The sequence below is a fragment of the Ptychodera flava genome, chromosome 7 (assembly GCF_041260155.1).
Source record: "Ptychodera flava strain L36383 chromosome 7, AS_Pfla_20210202, whole genome shotgun sequence".
NCBI lineage: Eukaryota > Metazoa > Hemichordata > Enteropneusta > Ptychoderidae > Ptychodera > Ptychodera flava.
Window position 1 is genome coordinate 45,476,942 of NC_091934.1, and position 18,920 is coordinate 45,495,861.

Genomic DNA, 18,920 nt, shown 5'->3' on the forward strand with positions numbered 1-18,920 from the left:
TTCCAAAAATCAAATCCAGATGATGTTGTGTTACGCTTGAAAGAACTGGAATCTAACGTGTACACAGTGCAACAGCCATACACAGGCAGCTACAATTTGAATTCATCAAAACACAATTTTCAAGGTCTACGTGTTTACATTTTCTAACATATCGTACTTGTATATGGCTTCATAAAATGAAAATTCTACATTCAAAGTAACATAGGGGTAGCACACTCCAGGCGCAAAATTGTAAACAAATCTTTATGCTGTTTCATAGATTCTGTGATAAATTACTATGTGCGGTGGCATTTAAAAGTAACTGAATACACTATGAAATGAATACCCGATGCTATTTCAACTGTCTGTATCAGCTATCAATTAATGGGCCATGCTCCTAACAGCTGGATGTCTGCCAGACTTCATTGACTGACTTACTGATTTTCACAAGGATGAAACTTCTTGACTATCCTTGACTGATTATGCATGCATGGATAGATCTGAAATACTTTTCAACCATAAGAACTGTGTACACAAAAATATGTCAACACTTACTATTCTGGATGGTGGAGTTTCAAGTTCATTTGATCAACAAGTCAAAACAGAGACAACCTCATCATGAGTAACTGCAGAAAAAGCCCCAACATTTTACAAAGTTGAATTTTGTTACATGTGTTTTGCATCTGTCCATGAAAGCCCAAAACATGCACGAAAATCAGGTTCTTTGTAACAAAACCTAGTACTGGTAACTTTTGACATTTAAAAAATATCATTGCTAATACTGAATGGGTGACACATCATATCCACCCTTTGAGCACTGTAATTTTCCCAAAAAAATATCAGGGCAACATTTCATCAATTTTTATGAATTTTTCTGTAATTTTTCCATGATTTTGGACCAAATGGACATAAATTTTTATGGGCTACACTTTTTGACAAAAATTTTGGGAAGAATCTGAGAAAAAAATTGTCAAGATCTGAAAGACATTGTTGGCGTTGTATAGTATAAATGCAACAAAAATTGACTTTGGCACTCAAAGGGTTAAATACAGCTTGATGTGTTCTGTAGGTAGTTCAGAATGCCAGTTGATTAAATATTGCGTATACGCTTGACTAGATCTGACCTAGCAGTTGTGAGCTATAACCCTTCCGGAGTCAAAGAATTATCATCTAAATTTGAAGTAATTCACATCCAATGCGGGCTTTGCAATATTACCATTTTATCTATCATCTTAGGTCCATTTTTCATTAAAGAATTTTTATGAATAATTTGCTGGCGCGAGTGTGCAGTTTTTTATGTTTATACACAAAGAACTCATGATCACAAAATAAAAGTGCGAACATGTTGTACACTAATTGAATGGAGGTCAAACCCCCTACCCCCTAAATGAATGAATTTCGCTTTTTGAATTTATGCGACAATCTGAGACAGTCCCTAAGAATGGGTGAATTCACTTCCTGCTGACCAGTATCAATGCACAGTCAGTGAGACTGGTCTTACAGTCTACCTGATGTCATTTGAATTCATGCTACAATCTCACAAAGATAGATCTCTTGACTTATTCAACAATATCATTTCACCTTCTGTCAACTGCTCTTTTTTCCATTCTCTGCTTAACTTTTTGATTTTCATGATCAATCTATACAGAATCAAATTTCGTTGCCCTTCTCTGTTTAGAAAGATTTACCAATATTCACAGGAAAGGTTTGCCCATAACTACCAATGCAGGCCAATATATGCCATAGAAAGCAAATTACTACCAATGAAAGTCAATAACTATTGATGGAAGTCAATAACAACCAATATCATTCCAATGAAGTCAATAACTACCAATATCTGCCAATGAAGTCAATAACTACCAATATCTGCTAATGAAGTCAATAACTACCAATATCTGCCAATAAAGTCAATAACTACCAATATCTGCCAATGAAGTCAAAAACTACCAATATCTGCCAATGTTAACCCTTTGAGCGCCAAAGTAAATTTTTGTTGCCTTTTACTGTAACCCTTTTCCTGCAAGACAGTAATAACTGTATCACTTCCCCATCAGCCAAGTCAGTAAAAAGCAGTACTGAACCAAAACATGACGTATTTTCACCCACTTGGCTTGGTATGTTATAGCATCTTTGGTCCAAAAAAAATCAACTTTACAGTATTATGTTTTTAACAGCCATCAAATGTACAGTATTATGTTAAAATAGGAATACGCTGTGTTTCATTAATTTTAACCATCTTGACCTGGTGGTGAAATATGGACTTGGCAGGAAAAGGGCTAAAAATTACATCCCAGTCAATTTTTTAAAGATTTTTGCCAAAATTTTGATAAGAAACTGTAGCCAATAAAATGTAATGACCATTTGGTTCAAAATGATCAAAGAAATAACAGAAAAATTCATAAAAATTGGTAAAATGTTGCACTCAAATTTTGGTGGGGAAAATTACAGCACCCAAAGGGTTAAATAATATTTGCCAATGAAAGCCAATAACTACCAATATCTGCAAATGAAGTCAGTAACTACCAATATCTGCTGATGTTAACTAATATATGCCCAATCAAAGTCGTTAACTGCCAATTGGCATGATGATAATTATTTATTACGAGCAATAAACATCATTCAGCTACTACTGGTAAATTCATGGCTCATGTGTTGTTTTGTATTACAGGAGCAAATAAAAGCTATCTCTAGAAACAAAATTCATATGAAAATATGAAAATTTATACATACATGTCAATGTAATTTCCCTGTGTCATGTAGTTCGCAAATGCCCACAAAGTCTTGACACATGCAGGGATATATCCTTACGTGAACATTGCTCTCAACATACTTGAGGTATTTGTGTGTAAGTTATGTGCAAGCCACATTCTGTTTTAGTATATTGAGCAGAGCAAATGTCTTGTGTAAGGGGTCATGCTCAAAATGATAACAATTTGCCTTGGTTATTAAACTAACTTTATTAAAAAGTGAGGATCATCTGGCCAAGTAGCTTTGGGCACCATTTGCATGGTTTGGAAAGATCAGTATCCTAGGCTATGAGTTAAGTTGACCCAAAACATCACTGTGTAAAGTTCAACTTTAAAATGTTCAAGATTCATGCATCCATGCCTCTGCACATGAACAGGAAACAGGTGTCTATGTATGGCACTCCGGTTTGCACGTTTTTTTCGGACGGCAAGCTCGAGGTCAAAGGTCATCTTAAAAGCACTTTTTACATGAAGGTGTAATGAACTATTGATTTACTTGTTCCGGTAGTCAAATAAAAAGCTAAGTGTGAAACAATTTTTAGCAACAGCAACACATGTATATACTGGCAAGGTACTAGAATTAATTCATGAATGATATCTGCAATGGCCGTACATTGTACTGGATAGGTACTCACTGGTATCTCATGCTTTTAAGCTTCACACACACATACACACACATCAACAGTATGGACGCATACCAGAGCATGTAGACATGAAAAAACCTCCATTCCAACATTTGTACAACGGCTTACCTTCAACACCACACCTGCTAAACGTTCCGGCGACGCTCGAACTGTTCATGATGTCGCTCAATTTCTAAAGAACAACACCATAATCCAACAGAGAGATTGTGTAAACTTGAGTTGTAATTATCGTCCTGAATTGTGACTAACTAGACTCTTCCTGTCACTTTGGTTAATCAATGACAATGGTATAAATGTAGGGTGGTGGCGTGTCCTCGGATGACCTTTTCAGTTCCTGTTTGATAGGCTCTTTTACTAAGCAAACAGACTATACACCTTGTTCATTTCCAGACAGTTCAACAACTTTTACTCTAATAACCCCTTTGTCAACATGTTATGCATGTTCCGGGGTACTATATTCCCACAATGCACAGAACTGACATATTCTAAAAACCATTTATATACAGGTACATATGCACTATATAAGCCAATATAACATACAATACACGATATATTATCAGCATGCTGGCTAAGTGTTATGTACTGAAGTAAAGTGCCAATCACAGGATATGTTGAGGTCAATAAGTACACATCTGGCTTGCACAGAAGGTCATATATGCCGATAATACCTGTATTAGGGAGGGTCAGTATCAATTTCATGTTGGCCCGGAAGTCAATATTACTTGGATTTATGCAATGTATACACTTTCCATGGACACATGTAGTGACATGTGTGTGTAAATGTCATGGCAACCATCCTGTAATCTTTTAAAGCTTGTCACTATTTGTGCAATATCTAATCATTTTGACCTCCCGACTCACTTAAACTCACTGAGCACATGCCGTATACCAAATATTCTATCTTTAAGGGAACTAGTTTAAGGGCAAATATGAATTGTGAATTTTTCCTTGTATTATTTTGAGTTCATCTAAGTCAATTATCTCATTTGGATCGAAGGTCAACTATGAATTAAAAGTCAGAGACTTCAACTTCCAAAATAAATTTGATAAAAGTTCATCATTTGAGCACTTTAAGTTACTGTTTAATATGTTGAGGTTGAAATGCTAGTGTAATAAAGATGATTAATATCTGGTGATTTTGTGTTTGTGATAAAAAAAAAGTTGGTGCAGCTTAAAAACCAAGACATGAAATCAATTACACTGTATTGTATTGAAATGCACTTTTACATCAAAAGAATGAGAGTTTTGAAATACTCTGACTGAAATACCACCAATGGTTCTCCAGTTAAGGGCACTTGAAACCCTGCAAGTACTATTGTGAGTGGAATTCTGATGCCATGGCCCCATGCCACACAAACATCACCTCCAAGATGTTGATTTTGTAAAAATACATGAAAATATTTGAAGACCATGTTACAGTATCAGTTCTCAAAGAAAAATCTTTGCAGTGGTACACTTAAAAAGTCATGAAACAGTCAAGATCTGCCCATAAGAGCTGAAATATCAATGCATCCCTTGATTTATGCTGTTGAGGTCAAAGGTCAATGTTACAAAACTCCTCAGCTGAGGTATTGAATTGCCACGGCTCTGTGAAGGCATAAAACATTAGTGGCGATACACATTGATACACATTGATAAATGGGAGACTGTAAAAGAGCAGGTCTGTCTTGCTCCTGGGAAGAATTACGCAAAGTGAACTCATGTGTGAAATGGTCCAAAATTTATCAGACTGGTGCGGTCCTGTGGTAGAAAAGTTCAACTGTACCTAACATGTCAGAACAAAACAGAAAAACAATCAGAATACAAATCAGAGAACTTCTACAAAGCGGTGAACACTAGACTGGCAAAAATCTAGTTGAAAAACATTTGCAAAAAATTCTTACAGCAATAGTTACTGTGCCAATGGTCAATAACAAACAGGCCTGACACTGTGATGGGTTTCTGGTACAAGATTTATACAATGTTTATTCCAAGATTTTATGGCTTGGTAGGTCGTAAGTGGCTGCCTCTTAAAGTCACTTTGAGATTTTAATTCTGCTGGACAAGATAAGGTACAATAATAGGTTAAGTCTGGTCATTGTGCAATGGTAAAATATTGACCATTTAAGTAGCCACTTTCACGCTTCTAGTTGGCATAACAACAGTCCTATGGAGATATATTGCCCCCTCTGTCACGCTCCTTCAGGTTAGAAAAATGAGAAAGAAACTGTATGCTACAGCCCATGGATTATAATGAGTGCACAAACCAACCTAAACCTATTGCATCGAGGTAAAATACGCCTCGGGGACAGATATTTGGACTCTCAAATTTTTACAATTCTTTTCCGCTCTACCACTTGTGGGGGCTCATTGGAAAGCTCTTGGAGTAACTATCACTTTAACCTTCTTATTTTTCTGAAAATTGAAAATTTGATTTTTGAAATAGAGTTGACATAGGATGAAGCCATTTTTAATTTCAAAAATTGGTAAATTAAAGATAATTTGTTTCTCCTGTATCAAAATTTGCATGGTGACATTGTTTTTATTCTTGATGTTGAAAACGAACATTTGAGAGTTTTCTTGAGGAAAGTTTGAGCAAAATTTTCAGTCTTCACTTTCAAGATGTACATGTACATGTACATTACCTTAAGAGGGGCGCGGGTTAACTATAATATATTATATTCCTATACATGCTACTCTTACACAACAGGCATCATACATAGGGATGATGCTAAATCATTGTTAAGATTTTGCATTGAAATTAAAAATCAGTTTGCTGTTTAAAGTTCCATAAACTATCTCATCAATTTATCATTAAATTTTTGTTAAAGGAGGATATACGAATAATGATTTCACCATCGGATCATTGTACTTCTAAACTTTCATTGAGGAGAATGGCTTTGAGGTATAAAAACAGAGTGACTTTTATTTCTGGGTGTTTCAGTCAAGAGATTTTAACACACATGTAGTATTTAGATTGGTTTTGAGAAAAAGATAATACAGTTTACTTGTAATACATATTATACATCCAATATCAAGTCATTTTCACTGCCAAGGTCATCTACAGTCATCAGCTCAAATTGGTTACAATCAGTAATATCAAAAGAGCTTAACCATTTTGGAGTATTATTCAGAATGTTTCAGTCAAGAAAATTATTTAATTTTTCAGTTTAATTATGAGACACACATCGAAGACTTTATGCAATTTTTTTATTCCTTTATAACTGAACACTGACCAAGATATTTAAATTCACTGCAGGATTTCCTTTGAAGTGGAACATAAAATTATCAAAACATGGTTGATAGTGTTACGTAAATATCAAAAACAAGAAGTAAAAAGTTAACACCTCTGACAAACTCAAAAGTTACAGTAATACATTGGTTCCACCTTTGTGCCTTGTGGCAGGGCACCACAAACCATTGCACGGCAGCCATTATACAGAACTCATTTCAAACTCTGCCCTTTTATTTTAGGTCAACATAAAGTCAGACAACGTAAATTCTTGTCTTCTACTTCCCACATTTCTAACTCTGTGAATGTTACATTTGTATATGCACTACTGCTATGGCTAACTTTACCCCTTTGATGTGCCTAATGTAAATAAACACAAAACAACAGTGTTATTTACCCACACTTGTGTATAGGTAGATATAAATTCTACAAAGTTATTCCCATCCATCTTGTGTTAGGGACATGACTTCACTTACTAGTTATTCATTCATTTATTTATTTATTTATTTATTTATTTATTTATTTATTTGTAATTTACAACTAATGTATATTTGTAAATTTATATAAGGCCAGAGAAAAAAAAAATCTTGTTCATCGGATTTTTTGGACCAAGTTCCAGGAGCGGCGAGCGAAATTTTTTTTTTTAGGCCGAAGGTAAACGCGGTTCTCTGGCATTTTTGCACAGATGCAGACAAGGCAAGATAATTGTTTCCCTTTTTACCAGAAATATCTCAGACAAGAAACACTGATACTGGTAACTGAATTCAAGACTATATTTCCCAACAATAACATAGGCCATTACATTCACAGTTAGTGTTTGCACAACATATTCTGAATATTTCAACATTCTCTCAGAATAAAACTGAAATGTACAGCAAATCACTGAAATCCAACAATTCAGTATTGTCCTTTAATATTGTCCTGGTGGGACCTAGCATCTGAGTTTTTTCATTTTACTTTGGCCCCATGTTTTGACCTCTTTACCACTGTCTGCACTGTCTCTACACAGTTTACACAATGGTCTAACAACACTGTACTGTGATCGGAGTGAAGTTATATAGTCATCATTCAGATCGTACTTTAACATCGACGCAACCATGTGTTTTGTCATTGCCGTAATTTTTTATACTTTCGATGCAATTTTCATTCAATCGGATGCACCGTCCATCTGCTGTCACGATCTTGTTGAACAAATCGCCGAACGTAATATCAGGACAAACACTGAATAGCGTCTTTAGAACTAACTGTTGGCCATCACGTCGAATGTTGGCGATCAAATTAATACTCATGATGTGACATGTACTAACCTAACCAAATCGACCCACTTTGCGTCGTGATTCGCCAAATTCAGACATCACAACAACGTGTTGGCGGTCAACTAAGTCCGTACAAACACGTAGGAAGTCTCATTAAAAATCCTGTGCCCGCGAAAACCCGACAAAGTGTAGGGCGCCACCAGCGGCAGTACTAAACATATTTGTAATGCGGAAGTAAGAATTTGCCGCGATCAAAAAAAAAATTTCCAAATATGCCAAAGTAGAAGCGGCGATTCCGATGAACAATTTATTTTTTCTTCCTGGCCTAATTGTAAAATTATTGAAATAATACATCTTGTTATAAACAAATCTTGTTATACGCCAAACAGTGTCTGTTCAATGTATTTGGTGTAAATACTTTATAAAAGAGTCAATCTCTGCAATTAATCTGAGTTTCATATCGTTCTGTTTTTTGGTAAATGGAGACATAACATTTCTAACATTATATAGGGCTCAGCCCTTGGTGTCGTGCCAGGGGTTAAGATTGGCAATGTTATTTGTATTGATTCATGATAAACTGTAATTGTTACTTCATAAACGTTTATATGACAACTATGCCCAGTTTCCCTCTGATGAAAGCAGTTCACGTACTTACACGACGTCAAACCCTGCAGCAGGGCAGGTATAGATTTTCTGTAGCGTGTAAAAATTTTGGACAAAATTGGCAATTTTCACAATGATAACAGCCTATGGCGTTAAACAAGGGACGTATTATGCAATAATTATCATTGCAATGGTAACCGCACTACCCACCTTCCACTTGCAAGCTGAAAACTATAGCGTTCCGTCTAAAAACTTGCAATTTTGAATCTAATTATTGACACAGGGGGCGCTCTTCTATAATTCAATCCCAGCATTCTTTGCATATGCCCCCGTTCATATGCACGACAGTTTTCTCCGTTTATCTATATCAACGATACTTTGTATCAGCGACAAGGTGTATAATAACATTTACTGGCTAATAAAAGAGGTATATTTTATAAAAGGCATGTTATATCATGGTAATTTGTTTCGTATTTGTTTATTTACGAGTACTCAAAAAAAAAAAACATGGCGGCGCCCATCATGAGAAAGAAGGGTACACTTCCGGTTACTCGCATAGTATATTATGAATAAGCGCATGCGTAGTCAGTAAGACGCTGGCGCGACTAACATTTGGACTTTGCACTTCTCACATATTCACAAGTTTTACATTCTCTGAATATTTTGTGGAAAAAAAACTAGATCCATTTCCTCAATTTTAAAAGTAACAGATAAAAATTCAACACACTAACGGCAAAGCTGATATGAAAGAATTTATTTTTCTCATAAGATGGATTTCAACAGTGTTTGCTAGTTGGGAAATCTCTCTTATATTCAATACTTAAAGTGACTATCAGAAAACGTAACAAATTTGCTTGCCATGTATGAAAATCTACAAAGAAAGTTTAGGGTCAGGGGTATGATGTAGGCTGGGTCAGGTTACGTGAGTCACCGGAGTAACCGGACACATGTTTCCTCCTTGGCTTGAACTGTAAACTAGGGCATTGTTTTATGTAAATGATATGGTTCTCCCTGATACAATTGTAACATACCGGATAGACAATGTTTATCTGACCTCAAGAAAGTTCATATTTTTGAACTCAGCACGATATCAATATATACTTATTCAAACTTGTTGCTGTCTTTGAAATTGTATGTAACTTTTCTGGGTAATAAAATATTGTATGTATTATTGTATATCAATATATGCTAACTGACACTCATAACTGTAATAATAAATGTCATTTGTACCAATTTTATAAAAACACAATATAGAGATTAGCTTCTGATTGCTCAGTTTTCTTCATGTAATATCTTTTTTTAATATTCGTCGCAAAATCTGTGAAAACCATAGAATTCAAAATCACATATTTACTCTTTACTAAAGCCTACTTTTCTATATAGAACTTAAGAGAAATCTCAGCGGTACAATCTCAACTATCATGGATTTTTTGTTCAATGGCCAAATCAAACAGCTACACCAAATTTTCAGAATAATATAATTACGCATTGTTTTAAAACATATCTATTTGATGATCAACTTTATTTTAAGTCAAATTCTTGACACAAAGTTCACCAAAGAATGTCAGGAAATATTGTGCATTGCAGAATTTATCAACATAGGCTGTGCATCATAATTTGGAGGTACTGCTCGATCCAAAATTTGGCGAAGTCAATTTAATACCCGAATGACCATGATTCTGTTGTCAGGCCTGCTGTCTGCAAATTAGGTCAAAGGTCACTGTCAACTTGCAGACGACAATCTGACCAGTCAACATGGCATGCCTGTGGTAATGTCAATGCATTTCCAGGATGTCATCTTAACCCATATAATTATGATATGACCTTTGTACATCCAAGATGGCACACTCCCAACATCAAACTCAGGATGCAATGTGTAGTCAAACAAAGAGCACCATTTCTGTATCATAAAATTACACGTACACTGCATTTATCTGGCTCCAATCCTTAACAAAATTGTCACAATTACCAGCACTGGACAAAGTTCATCACATCTACCTTTGTTTCAATTTCATGAAAAGGAAAATTAAATTTTTCCTTCTACTGACTATATGCCTGTTGTACACTGCAGTAATTTGGTTTCTTCAAATCACAGTGTCTCTTAATAAATGAAGAGAACTATCTATTTTTAGTCATTGGTATGTCAAGTTCAAAATCAAAGAAGACAGTCTACTGTAATTTCATTGGGGAACGACATCGTTTGTGTGGTATATTGGCATTGGATTAAATTTATCTACGACAAAAGTGACCTACAAAACTCAGTCAATTTCCGCACAATTTTCCAGCAGTCCATGATTAGAGATGGAAAGGGTTGCTTTAATTTCCTGGATCAAGTCATTGTGAGGATTCTCACAGCTTAGCTTATCTAGCCACACTATCCTGATAGGTTTTCAGATCTAAAATTAGAAAGGAATGGACCACTTGATATCTTGGGGGTGATCAGGTAGACTGGTGGGGTGGCATTTTTTTCTACTGGACATTTTTTTAACTCAGTGAATTATGGAATCTTTTTTTTTTGTCAAGCCCAAAGGTTTTTTCATTGATCTCCACTACTTAGGAATCCTCTTGCTTCAAAACTCTCAAGGAAACCCCTTCTTACAATATCGAATGGTCCATCCAAAAGGTGAACATACCGTAAACACAGCAGAAACTCAGAAAGTTAAGTTACCATTCCATAGCAGCATGACATGTATCTTATAACTGCCTAGTACTCAGTATTTCTGCACTGCTATCTTACTTACAATTTCTTAGTACCTAGTATTCCAATGTTGCTATCTTTACAACTTTGAACTACCAAGTACACAGTACTGTATTTCTGCATTGCCATTTTACAACTGACTAGGACCCAGTATTTCTGCATTGCTATCTTACTTACAACTGACTGGTACCTAGTATTCCAATGTTGCTATCTTTACAACTTTGAACTACCAAGTACACAGTACTGTATTTCTGCATTGCCATTTTACAACTGACTAGGACCCAGTATTTCTGCATTTCAATCCTACAACTGACTGGTACACAGCTATCTTACAACTGCCTAGTACCCAGTATATCTGCTTTGCAACCTTACAGCTGCCTAGTTCCTTGTATTTCTGCTTTGCTATCTTACAACTGCAAAGTACCTACATATAATATTTCTGCTAGTAAATATGGCGTTGCATGTTTGCATTAAACAATTGACTAGAATCAGAACATCTATTGAGAACGGAATACATTAGTGTGGAAAAATATAAATTTACAAATTACATTTTATTCAGGTAGAATCATTGAGTAAACCTTGATAGTCATGTGACCATATTATGTACAAATATATAATTTCATTCAACACTTCAACACTAACTGGACAATAGAATGATAATACTCTTGGCAGCCACTAGGATGGTATTGCATACAAATAATTGCTTTCATTCAACACTTCAACACTAACTGGACAATAGAATGATAATACTCTTGGCAGCCACTAGGATGGTATTGCATACAAATAATTGATTTCATTCAACACTAACGGGACAATCAAATGATCATATAATTAATAAATTACAAAATCAAACTCATTTCATAGTATATACCTTCCAAAGCTATGGAACCAATGTTAGTGCTTGTAACTATTGATTGGTATGGCAGTGAAACTTTATATGAAGGAATTACACTATCAGTGTACCCTACTAAGATTTTCTTAATATCTGCTATAATGACCTCCGTTTACATATCTTGACTTTTATTTCATGTCATTTGCTCCTTGTGGCCAGCATAAAAAAATGTTTTCTCCAACATATATCCATACTATAAATCTTATAATTTTTTATTAATTTTAATCAAAATGTGAATTCACGTAAAAAATTCACATAAAGAATAAAAAATTAAAGCAAAAAGTGTTTACAGTCAAGAGTATAAAATATGGGGTCAGTTGGGCTTCTATTAACATATGAATTCTTTATCATGGCCTGACAATTGATTTCATAATAAACCACTGGGTGGTTATTACTCAAGCCATCCCTGTTCCATTACAAACAGAGTTTTCCATAGTTACTGGTACCCTTCCTTTCACAGTTCTGGAAAATACAGTACAATTGACCTGAGGGTTAAATACCTTGTTCTCATCAGTTAACAATTTGCTTTGGGCATGCAAAACCTGTAACAGTTACAGAGAAGACTTATTAAAGATAGCTCACTGGAAAAATTTGAATCTTTGGACAAATTTTCTTGTTATTAAAAAAAAGAGATCATTTGAGTTTTCAGATGCAAGATTGTACATATAATGGTGTCAAAATTTCAGAATATTTGTGTTTAGTTGTTTTGTTTTTTGTAGAGATATGAAGGAAGGATTCTAAACTATTTTGACTTCAAGCTAGGTACATTGTACATTTACTGAGGTGCAGAGTCTGGTTATACAAGACTATATCCGTGGATACTGAATTTGTTTCCTATGATGCAATCACATAAATTCCAGTAGTCACTGTTATGTCGTCTGTGTTAATTGCTGCAGAGAAGGAAAAACACAGCACAACGACGTTTCTTATTCACCCTGCTCTCTCAATTATCCAGTAACTTGCTATTTGTGATTTGCTTCAGGGCTTGCTTGTTATCTTGCATGGAGGTCCCAAATGTCTGGTGCTTGTGTGTGCATCAGTGACATCATCAATTTGCGTGATATAAAAACACCACGCAGAAGACTGACATCATCAATTTCTGTAACAACTTGGATCAAACAAAGACGAAGTCTGGCCATTGATGAAACAAAATGTTGTGATATTGTGCCAGAAAAAAGGAAATGTTCGTTTGTTGACTGTAGCAATATTATGCAAGAAACAGAACAGTAAATGTTCATTTGTTGACTGTTTATTTGAACAGTAGCATCATGTCCTGTTAGACTACATTTTGACAAGAATGTAAACTGGTGATATTTCAAGTGTAAAGATATACATTAGTTTTAATATGATCATCTAAATTCCTAATTATTAACCTGTGTTTCATTGACTGCACTTCAACTTTATATATTGCAACAAAACAATGAAAAATGTGTTTATTTATTTAGTAAAACGCACAAACACAGCAACGTCATATTCATAATACTGTTGACAAAAAATACACTTATCTACACAATGCTCAATTTTAAGCCAATGAAAATTCTCCATTGATAGTGACTTATTATAGATTAATTTGCGTACTGAAACAAGCTCATTTATACACTCTGCATAAATGAATACAGTTATTTAGGGAACTGAGCATTAGATAGAAAATGACTTGGCTAGTATCTGATATTCTTACTTTTCCACAGCCGATCATTCAAGTTCAAATATACCATATAAATATTTTTCTTGTATTAAAGTAAAAGATACAGACTTTCACTGCTAAATCAGAGGTTTTCTCTTTCTGCCTGACTTCCATGTATGTTACTTGCTGTGCTAGTCTCAGACATTTTTTAACACGGTATTTGGACTCCACATTACACCTTTAAACCTTTCAACACCATGTTTAGCCCAATCCCATTGTTATCAATGGTGAGTGTGGACCTGTTTACAGGGAATTGGGGGTGAACACCTTTAAACCTTTCACTACCAGACCATGGTATGATTTCTTTGTTTTAGACAGCCTGGGTGGATCCATGTACAGGAAATGGGGGTGACAGGGTTCAATGGGCACTCTCCATGATAACAGTTGTGAAATGACACAGATCTCATATAAAGGTCATGTTTACAGGATCTAGTGAATATTTGAATTCCTCATCCAGACAGTATTGTCCCCATAATTAAAACACAGAAATTCTTTTTAAGACAATCTCAACGACAGAAACCAGCCAAGACTCAGATGTTACCATGCCGTCTCATGATCTCTGCAAGTCTACAGTGTAACCTGTACTTAAGAACGCCTCTCTAATCAGCTGCCTCTTCATTAAGGACAGATTTATCAAACTAAAATTCACACTTTGAATAGAATTTCACCTGTCTATTAAGGACACCTCTATATTAAGGACACTTTTTCCATTCCCAAAGGTGTCCTTAATAGACAGGTTTCACTGTACTTTATCAGTGTCACAATGGAAGACCTGAAATCTCTGCTTTGAAATCTACAATATACAGAAGAGCTTAATGTGTTGAGTAAAACTGAGCATGACTAAAATAAAGATCTTCAAAAAAATCTTGAATTTTACCATTACAACTCAAAATGCATATTTAAATGTAGCCAGCTGCTTACATTTAAGAATCCAATTGTATACACAACCACAGTGAACATATCTTTACAATAAATTACATGTAAATTTGTTCAGCAGTACCAAATATTTTAGAATCCTGTAAGTTAAAATATCATGGCGCTGCCTTATTGCAGAAAAAAAATTATTCACTTTTTAAGTGAAGTGACCCATGACATCATCCAGTGTACTACATCATGCAAAATACTTCATACATCTTCTAGACAGAATAAATGACTCATAGATACTTTACATTGCTATTTATAGAACTATCACTCCACCAAAATGACGTCATTTCCACTAAGAAATATTCCTGACGTCATATTGGTTGTGAGAGTGTTACTCTAGGCTATAGATATGCATCTTATGTCAATACATCTCCCAAGAGGTTACACAAGGCTAACTGTGATATGGTGTGCACACTGTGAACACGTGCCGAGGTTAACCGTTAAACATCAAACCATGTTTTTATTTCTTCACAGCAGCTACTGATGTGATTCGTCAAACATGTTCAGTTCTCTGAATATTGTACAAATGAGTTTATCACTCCAAATTAATTCTTCATTGCTTTACAGTAGCTGCTGATGTGAATTTCTTTTTCAAAACATGTTTAGGTTTTTATTTTAAGTACATGTTACTGTCCATCCTAGTAGCTGCAGATGCTAGCATAAATTGATATGCAGTACATGATGCGATGACGGCGCACGCATCATTATGATGCATAGAGAAAGGTTCATCTCCTGTGTTCATATCTCACGGGAGTACATTCCTTTGACAAGTTGGAATATATACATTCATTGCTATCACCCATACACTCTAATACTATCATGATAAGAAAACAACAAAAACATAAACAGAATATCAAGGTGACATGTGAGAAGACAGAAAAAATGGAACTGATTATGCAATCATGGGAAGTTATTTATTGTACAAATACTATCACAGTTAAGTAGGAAATATTCACCGTCCTGTCACTGAAAGTGTACACTCTATACAGCTTTGGATCGCCATGAGTCACCAGACGACACCTAAGAAATTTGTCGGTAGTATTCATCTTTACCGGTAGCTTTTTTTAAATTTCCGAATCCATAACATACGTAGATGAAATACGGCAGTGAAATTATTTTTCAACGTCTTCAAAATCGCCCTAATTTATCCGGTGAAAAATGCATTGAACCAAAGATCCGCTTTGCATTTGGTAGTTACATGTACATGTACGCAACGTCTCAAAATACGACGCGATAGTTTCCGCCCCGCGCCCTAATATACGTCCATACACGGTGGTTCATATCAACTCGAACGGACGTGGTACTGAAAAGTGATTTTTGTTCCCACATAAAGTAAACATAGGGCACCTTTAAGTGAAACCAGTATTGAGAGCCCGTCACAGTCCTATTCTATATATTCTCCTTTTCTTTAGTTTACATGCCCTTAATCATTATCTATGTGTGCCTTTTTGTAGTTATCCGTTGGGAGCGCCGGGGTAAATAATTGACCAGAAGGAGTCACACATCACTCGTCGACGATGTCCCCATGGGCTTGGGTTAAAATCCCGTTGTACAAATCGGAAGGCGGGGGTCGCATTGACACCTATCCCTTCGGGACATACAGGCAGGAACGTTGTGATGAAGCCACAGGGATTAATGTTACTTGTCAGCCAAGAGTAAATAAAGTGACAATAAGAAAACGCAAAAAATAATAGATTATGGGCTTTTTGTCGTCGTGCCTGCTTCCCAAAGGCGACAACCGACTGTATGGGGTGGAATTCTGAACAAATTTGTAATTGTACTGTTATAGGGGAAAAGGCCAAAAACATCATCGGGGTGGTCTTCGAGTAGACAACTTGTTTGCGCCTCGCACAGACAAGAGCAACTCTGTAACGTCTAGACACAGCGCACATACGACTGTACACACAGTGAATAGAATACGCTGTACGTGCAATACTCGGAGTCCCCGTAAAGCGTTGAATCGGATTACCAGGTACTGAGCTTGAATAACGTTCTTGCGATCACAGACGTTGACGAGTTTATCGACAGAATTTCCGAACGGATGGACTTTGTTAAAATCTAAAACAGTGATGAGTGAGCTGTTTCGATCATAAATAAACAGTGTCAAGGAAAGAGTGAAAAAAACAGTCCTACCTGAGGAAAGCGAATCTTTGTTAGGAGACTCTCCCATGCTGTGATTGATAATATCCGCCATTACTCCCCTTCATTTTAAAAACATTATTTTTTGCCACTAGATGGCGCACTTCAACATGATTCAAGCTGAGGGCTCGAACGGCTGAGTGCAATCTGCTGCTACCCTAGCCCTGCGTACCGTGCTGTGTGTTCCCGGTGTTATATGGCCTCTGTGGTGGAGGCCGTATAACGCCGGGAACACACAGCACGGTACGCAGGGCTGTCTACTACCTCTACATATTGGCAATCTTCATGCTGTATATCTGTTCTTTCCGCAACCAGTAAATAAATGCAAATCGAATATGCTTAACAGAGATGAAAAATGAGCTGTAACTATTTTACACCGTTATAAATTCACACGTTTTTTTTTCAAAAAGAAAACTGCTATTATGGTTAAGTTTCAGATTTGTGAAAGTAAACAGATATTAACACATAGCATCCACCTTTAGGGGTAGAAAGTATTTAAAGAATACACGTAGACTTTTTCTTTTGAAATGCTGCGAAACATCAAAGCTACGAATAACTTTGTGTAAACTTTATTCGGTGGCCTTGTTCGTGTTGTTCATTACATATTAATGTCTGTGTTTGAAACGATATATTTTGTGGTTATATCTTTGGGCAAACGGCAACTGAATCGCCTACTCAGTGTGTCCAGCCAAGATGGCAAAGACGGTCCATAGCTATACAGACAATGGTCAGGTGAACATCTCGAGACTTTTTACATGTAACAATATTCTTTTTTGACGTTATTTTGAATTGCTTGGAAGCCAGTTAAGTGATGCTGCTTGCTAAGCAAAAGCTGATATTTTTATAGCCCTGCGTACGATGCTGTGTGTTCCGCTATACAGCTAATAGCCCCGCTCACCAGTGGTGAGCGGGGTATTAGCTGTAGCGGAACACAGGTGAGCGGGGCTATTAGCTGTAGCGGAACACACAGCATCGTACGCAGGGCTAATATTTTTACAATTTACTGATGTCTTTTTATCTCCCTCCCAGATTCTTGCGACCTTTTTACTTTATCACTTTTATCACTTTATTGCATAACAACACACTTCGGAAAGTGCAGTATAGCAAGAACAGAACTAAACATTGCATAAAACACGTCTTTACCTGCAGCTGTTCGGAGAATAATAATGTTAGTAATATTTACTAAAATTCGATCGGGAAAAAAAAAAGAGTTCTGCAAATTTGAACAGCGCCCTCAATCAGAGCTACTTGTTTCCTCGTCTCAGCACGTTTTTACTTTCGCAGTCACGAATATAGCGCTTCCAGCGCGCAACGGTAGGTCAACTTGCCCTATTGCGCAATGGAACACTCCAGTCACGTGCTCTTCACAAGTTCCTTATGTCACTTCCTGTTCGCATGTTGACGCTGGTGCTCCTCTGCCACAAAGTACATCGATCGGTACCTTCATTGAAAGAAGTTCTGCGTTGTAAATCTTATCGAAGATGAACACAGACATAACACTTCTACTTTTGTTTTGTGTTTTCTGTTTATTTTGTTCAGTGGAGGCTGATTGTAAGGTTGGAGATTCCGAACTAAAATATCTTTCGATACTGGACCCCATCAAAGGGAAAAAGTGAGTACATGGAATTGATGTACATACGATTTGTGGTGTATGTACCTGGTGGTATAAACGCATTTTACGAATTATTGATGCTATGTATACTTTTAAGTTGCTTCAGTAACTGGCTTATTCTTCCAGTGTTTACATAGGTCTTGATTTTCCCGTCAATAACGGAAATTAGAAACGCTGTCAGTTGGCATGCATTCTCTTCCTGTGTCGTGTAAATGCAGTCCATTGGCCCACGTGTATATACACCGGCTTTTTAGGGGAGGGGCCAGTCTGAGTGGTACAGATAGTCCTGTTCTTACTGTAGTACAGGGGTCTTTTTTATCACCCAAGGCGAAGACCCTCTGCAAACACTGTATAATAAGTAATTGTCTGATTTGACAGAAACTGGTTGTGTATGTCAAACCATGGAGGTTTCTGCTACCTCCATTTTCAAATGTGTAACGATGGAATATTTGCCAAGACAAATAAACTTCCAGGGGTACAAAGCGTCTATACAATCATGTACCCAGATCCCATACAGGTATTCCTACACGT

General features: G+C 36.2%; 2 protein-coding genes across 3 annotated transcripts in view; one reads left to right on the forward strand and one right to left on the reverse strand.

Moving 5' to 3' along the window:
* Positions 1–16,853, reverse strand: part of LOC139137676 (kazrin-like) — an 82,790-nt gene extending 65,937 nt beyond the window's left edge. Inside the window, exon 1 of one of the 2 annotated variants that reach the window (XM_070705887.1) lies at positions 16,772–16,853. In XM_070705887.1, coding sequence (XP_070561988.1) covers positions 16,772–16,832 — 61 coding nt within the window. In that variant the 5' untranslated portion in view covers positions 16,833–16,853. Of the gene's footprint in view, positions 1–3,478; positions 3,617–16,771 lie in introns of those variants that run through there. The other variant, XM_070705888.1, reaches the window with a different exon arrangement.
* A 1,303-nt stretch (positions 16,854–18,156) lies between these two features.
* LOC139137677 (cation-dependent mannose-6-phosphate receptor-like) overlaps positions 18,157–18,920 on the forward strand; it is a 37,845-nt gene continuing 37,081 nt past the window's right edge. The window contains exon 1 of the mRNA XM_070705893.1: positions 18,157–18,389. Coding sequence (XP_070561994.1) covers positions 18,259–18,389 — 131 coding nt within the window. The 5' untranslated portion in view covers positions 18,157–18,258. The remainder of the gene's footprint in view (positions 18,390–18,920) is intronic.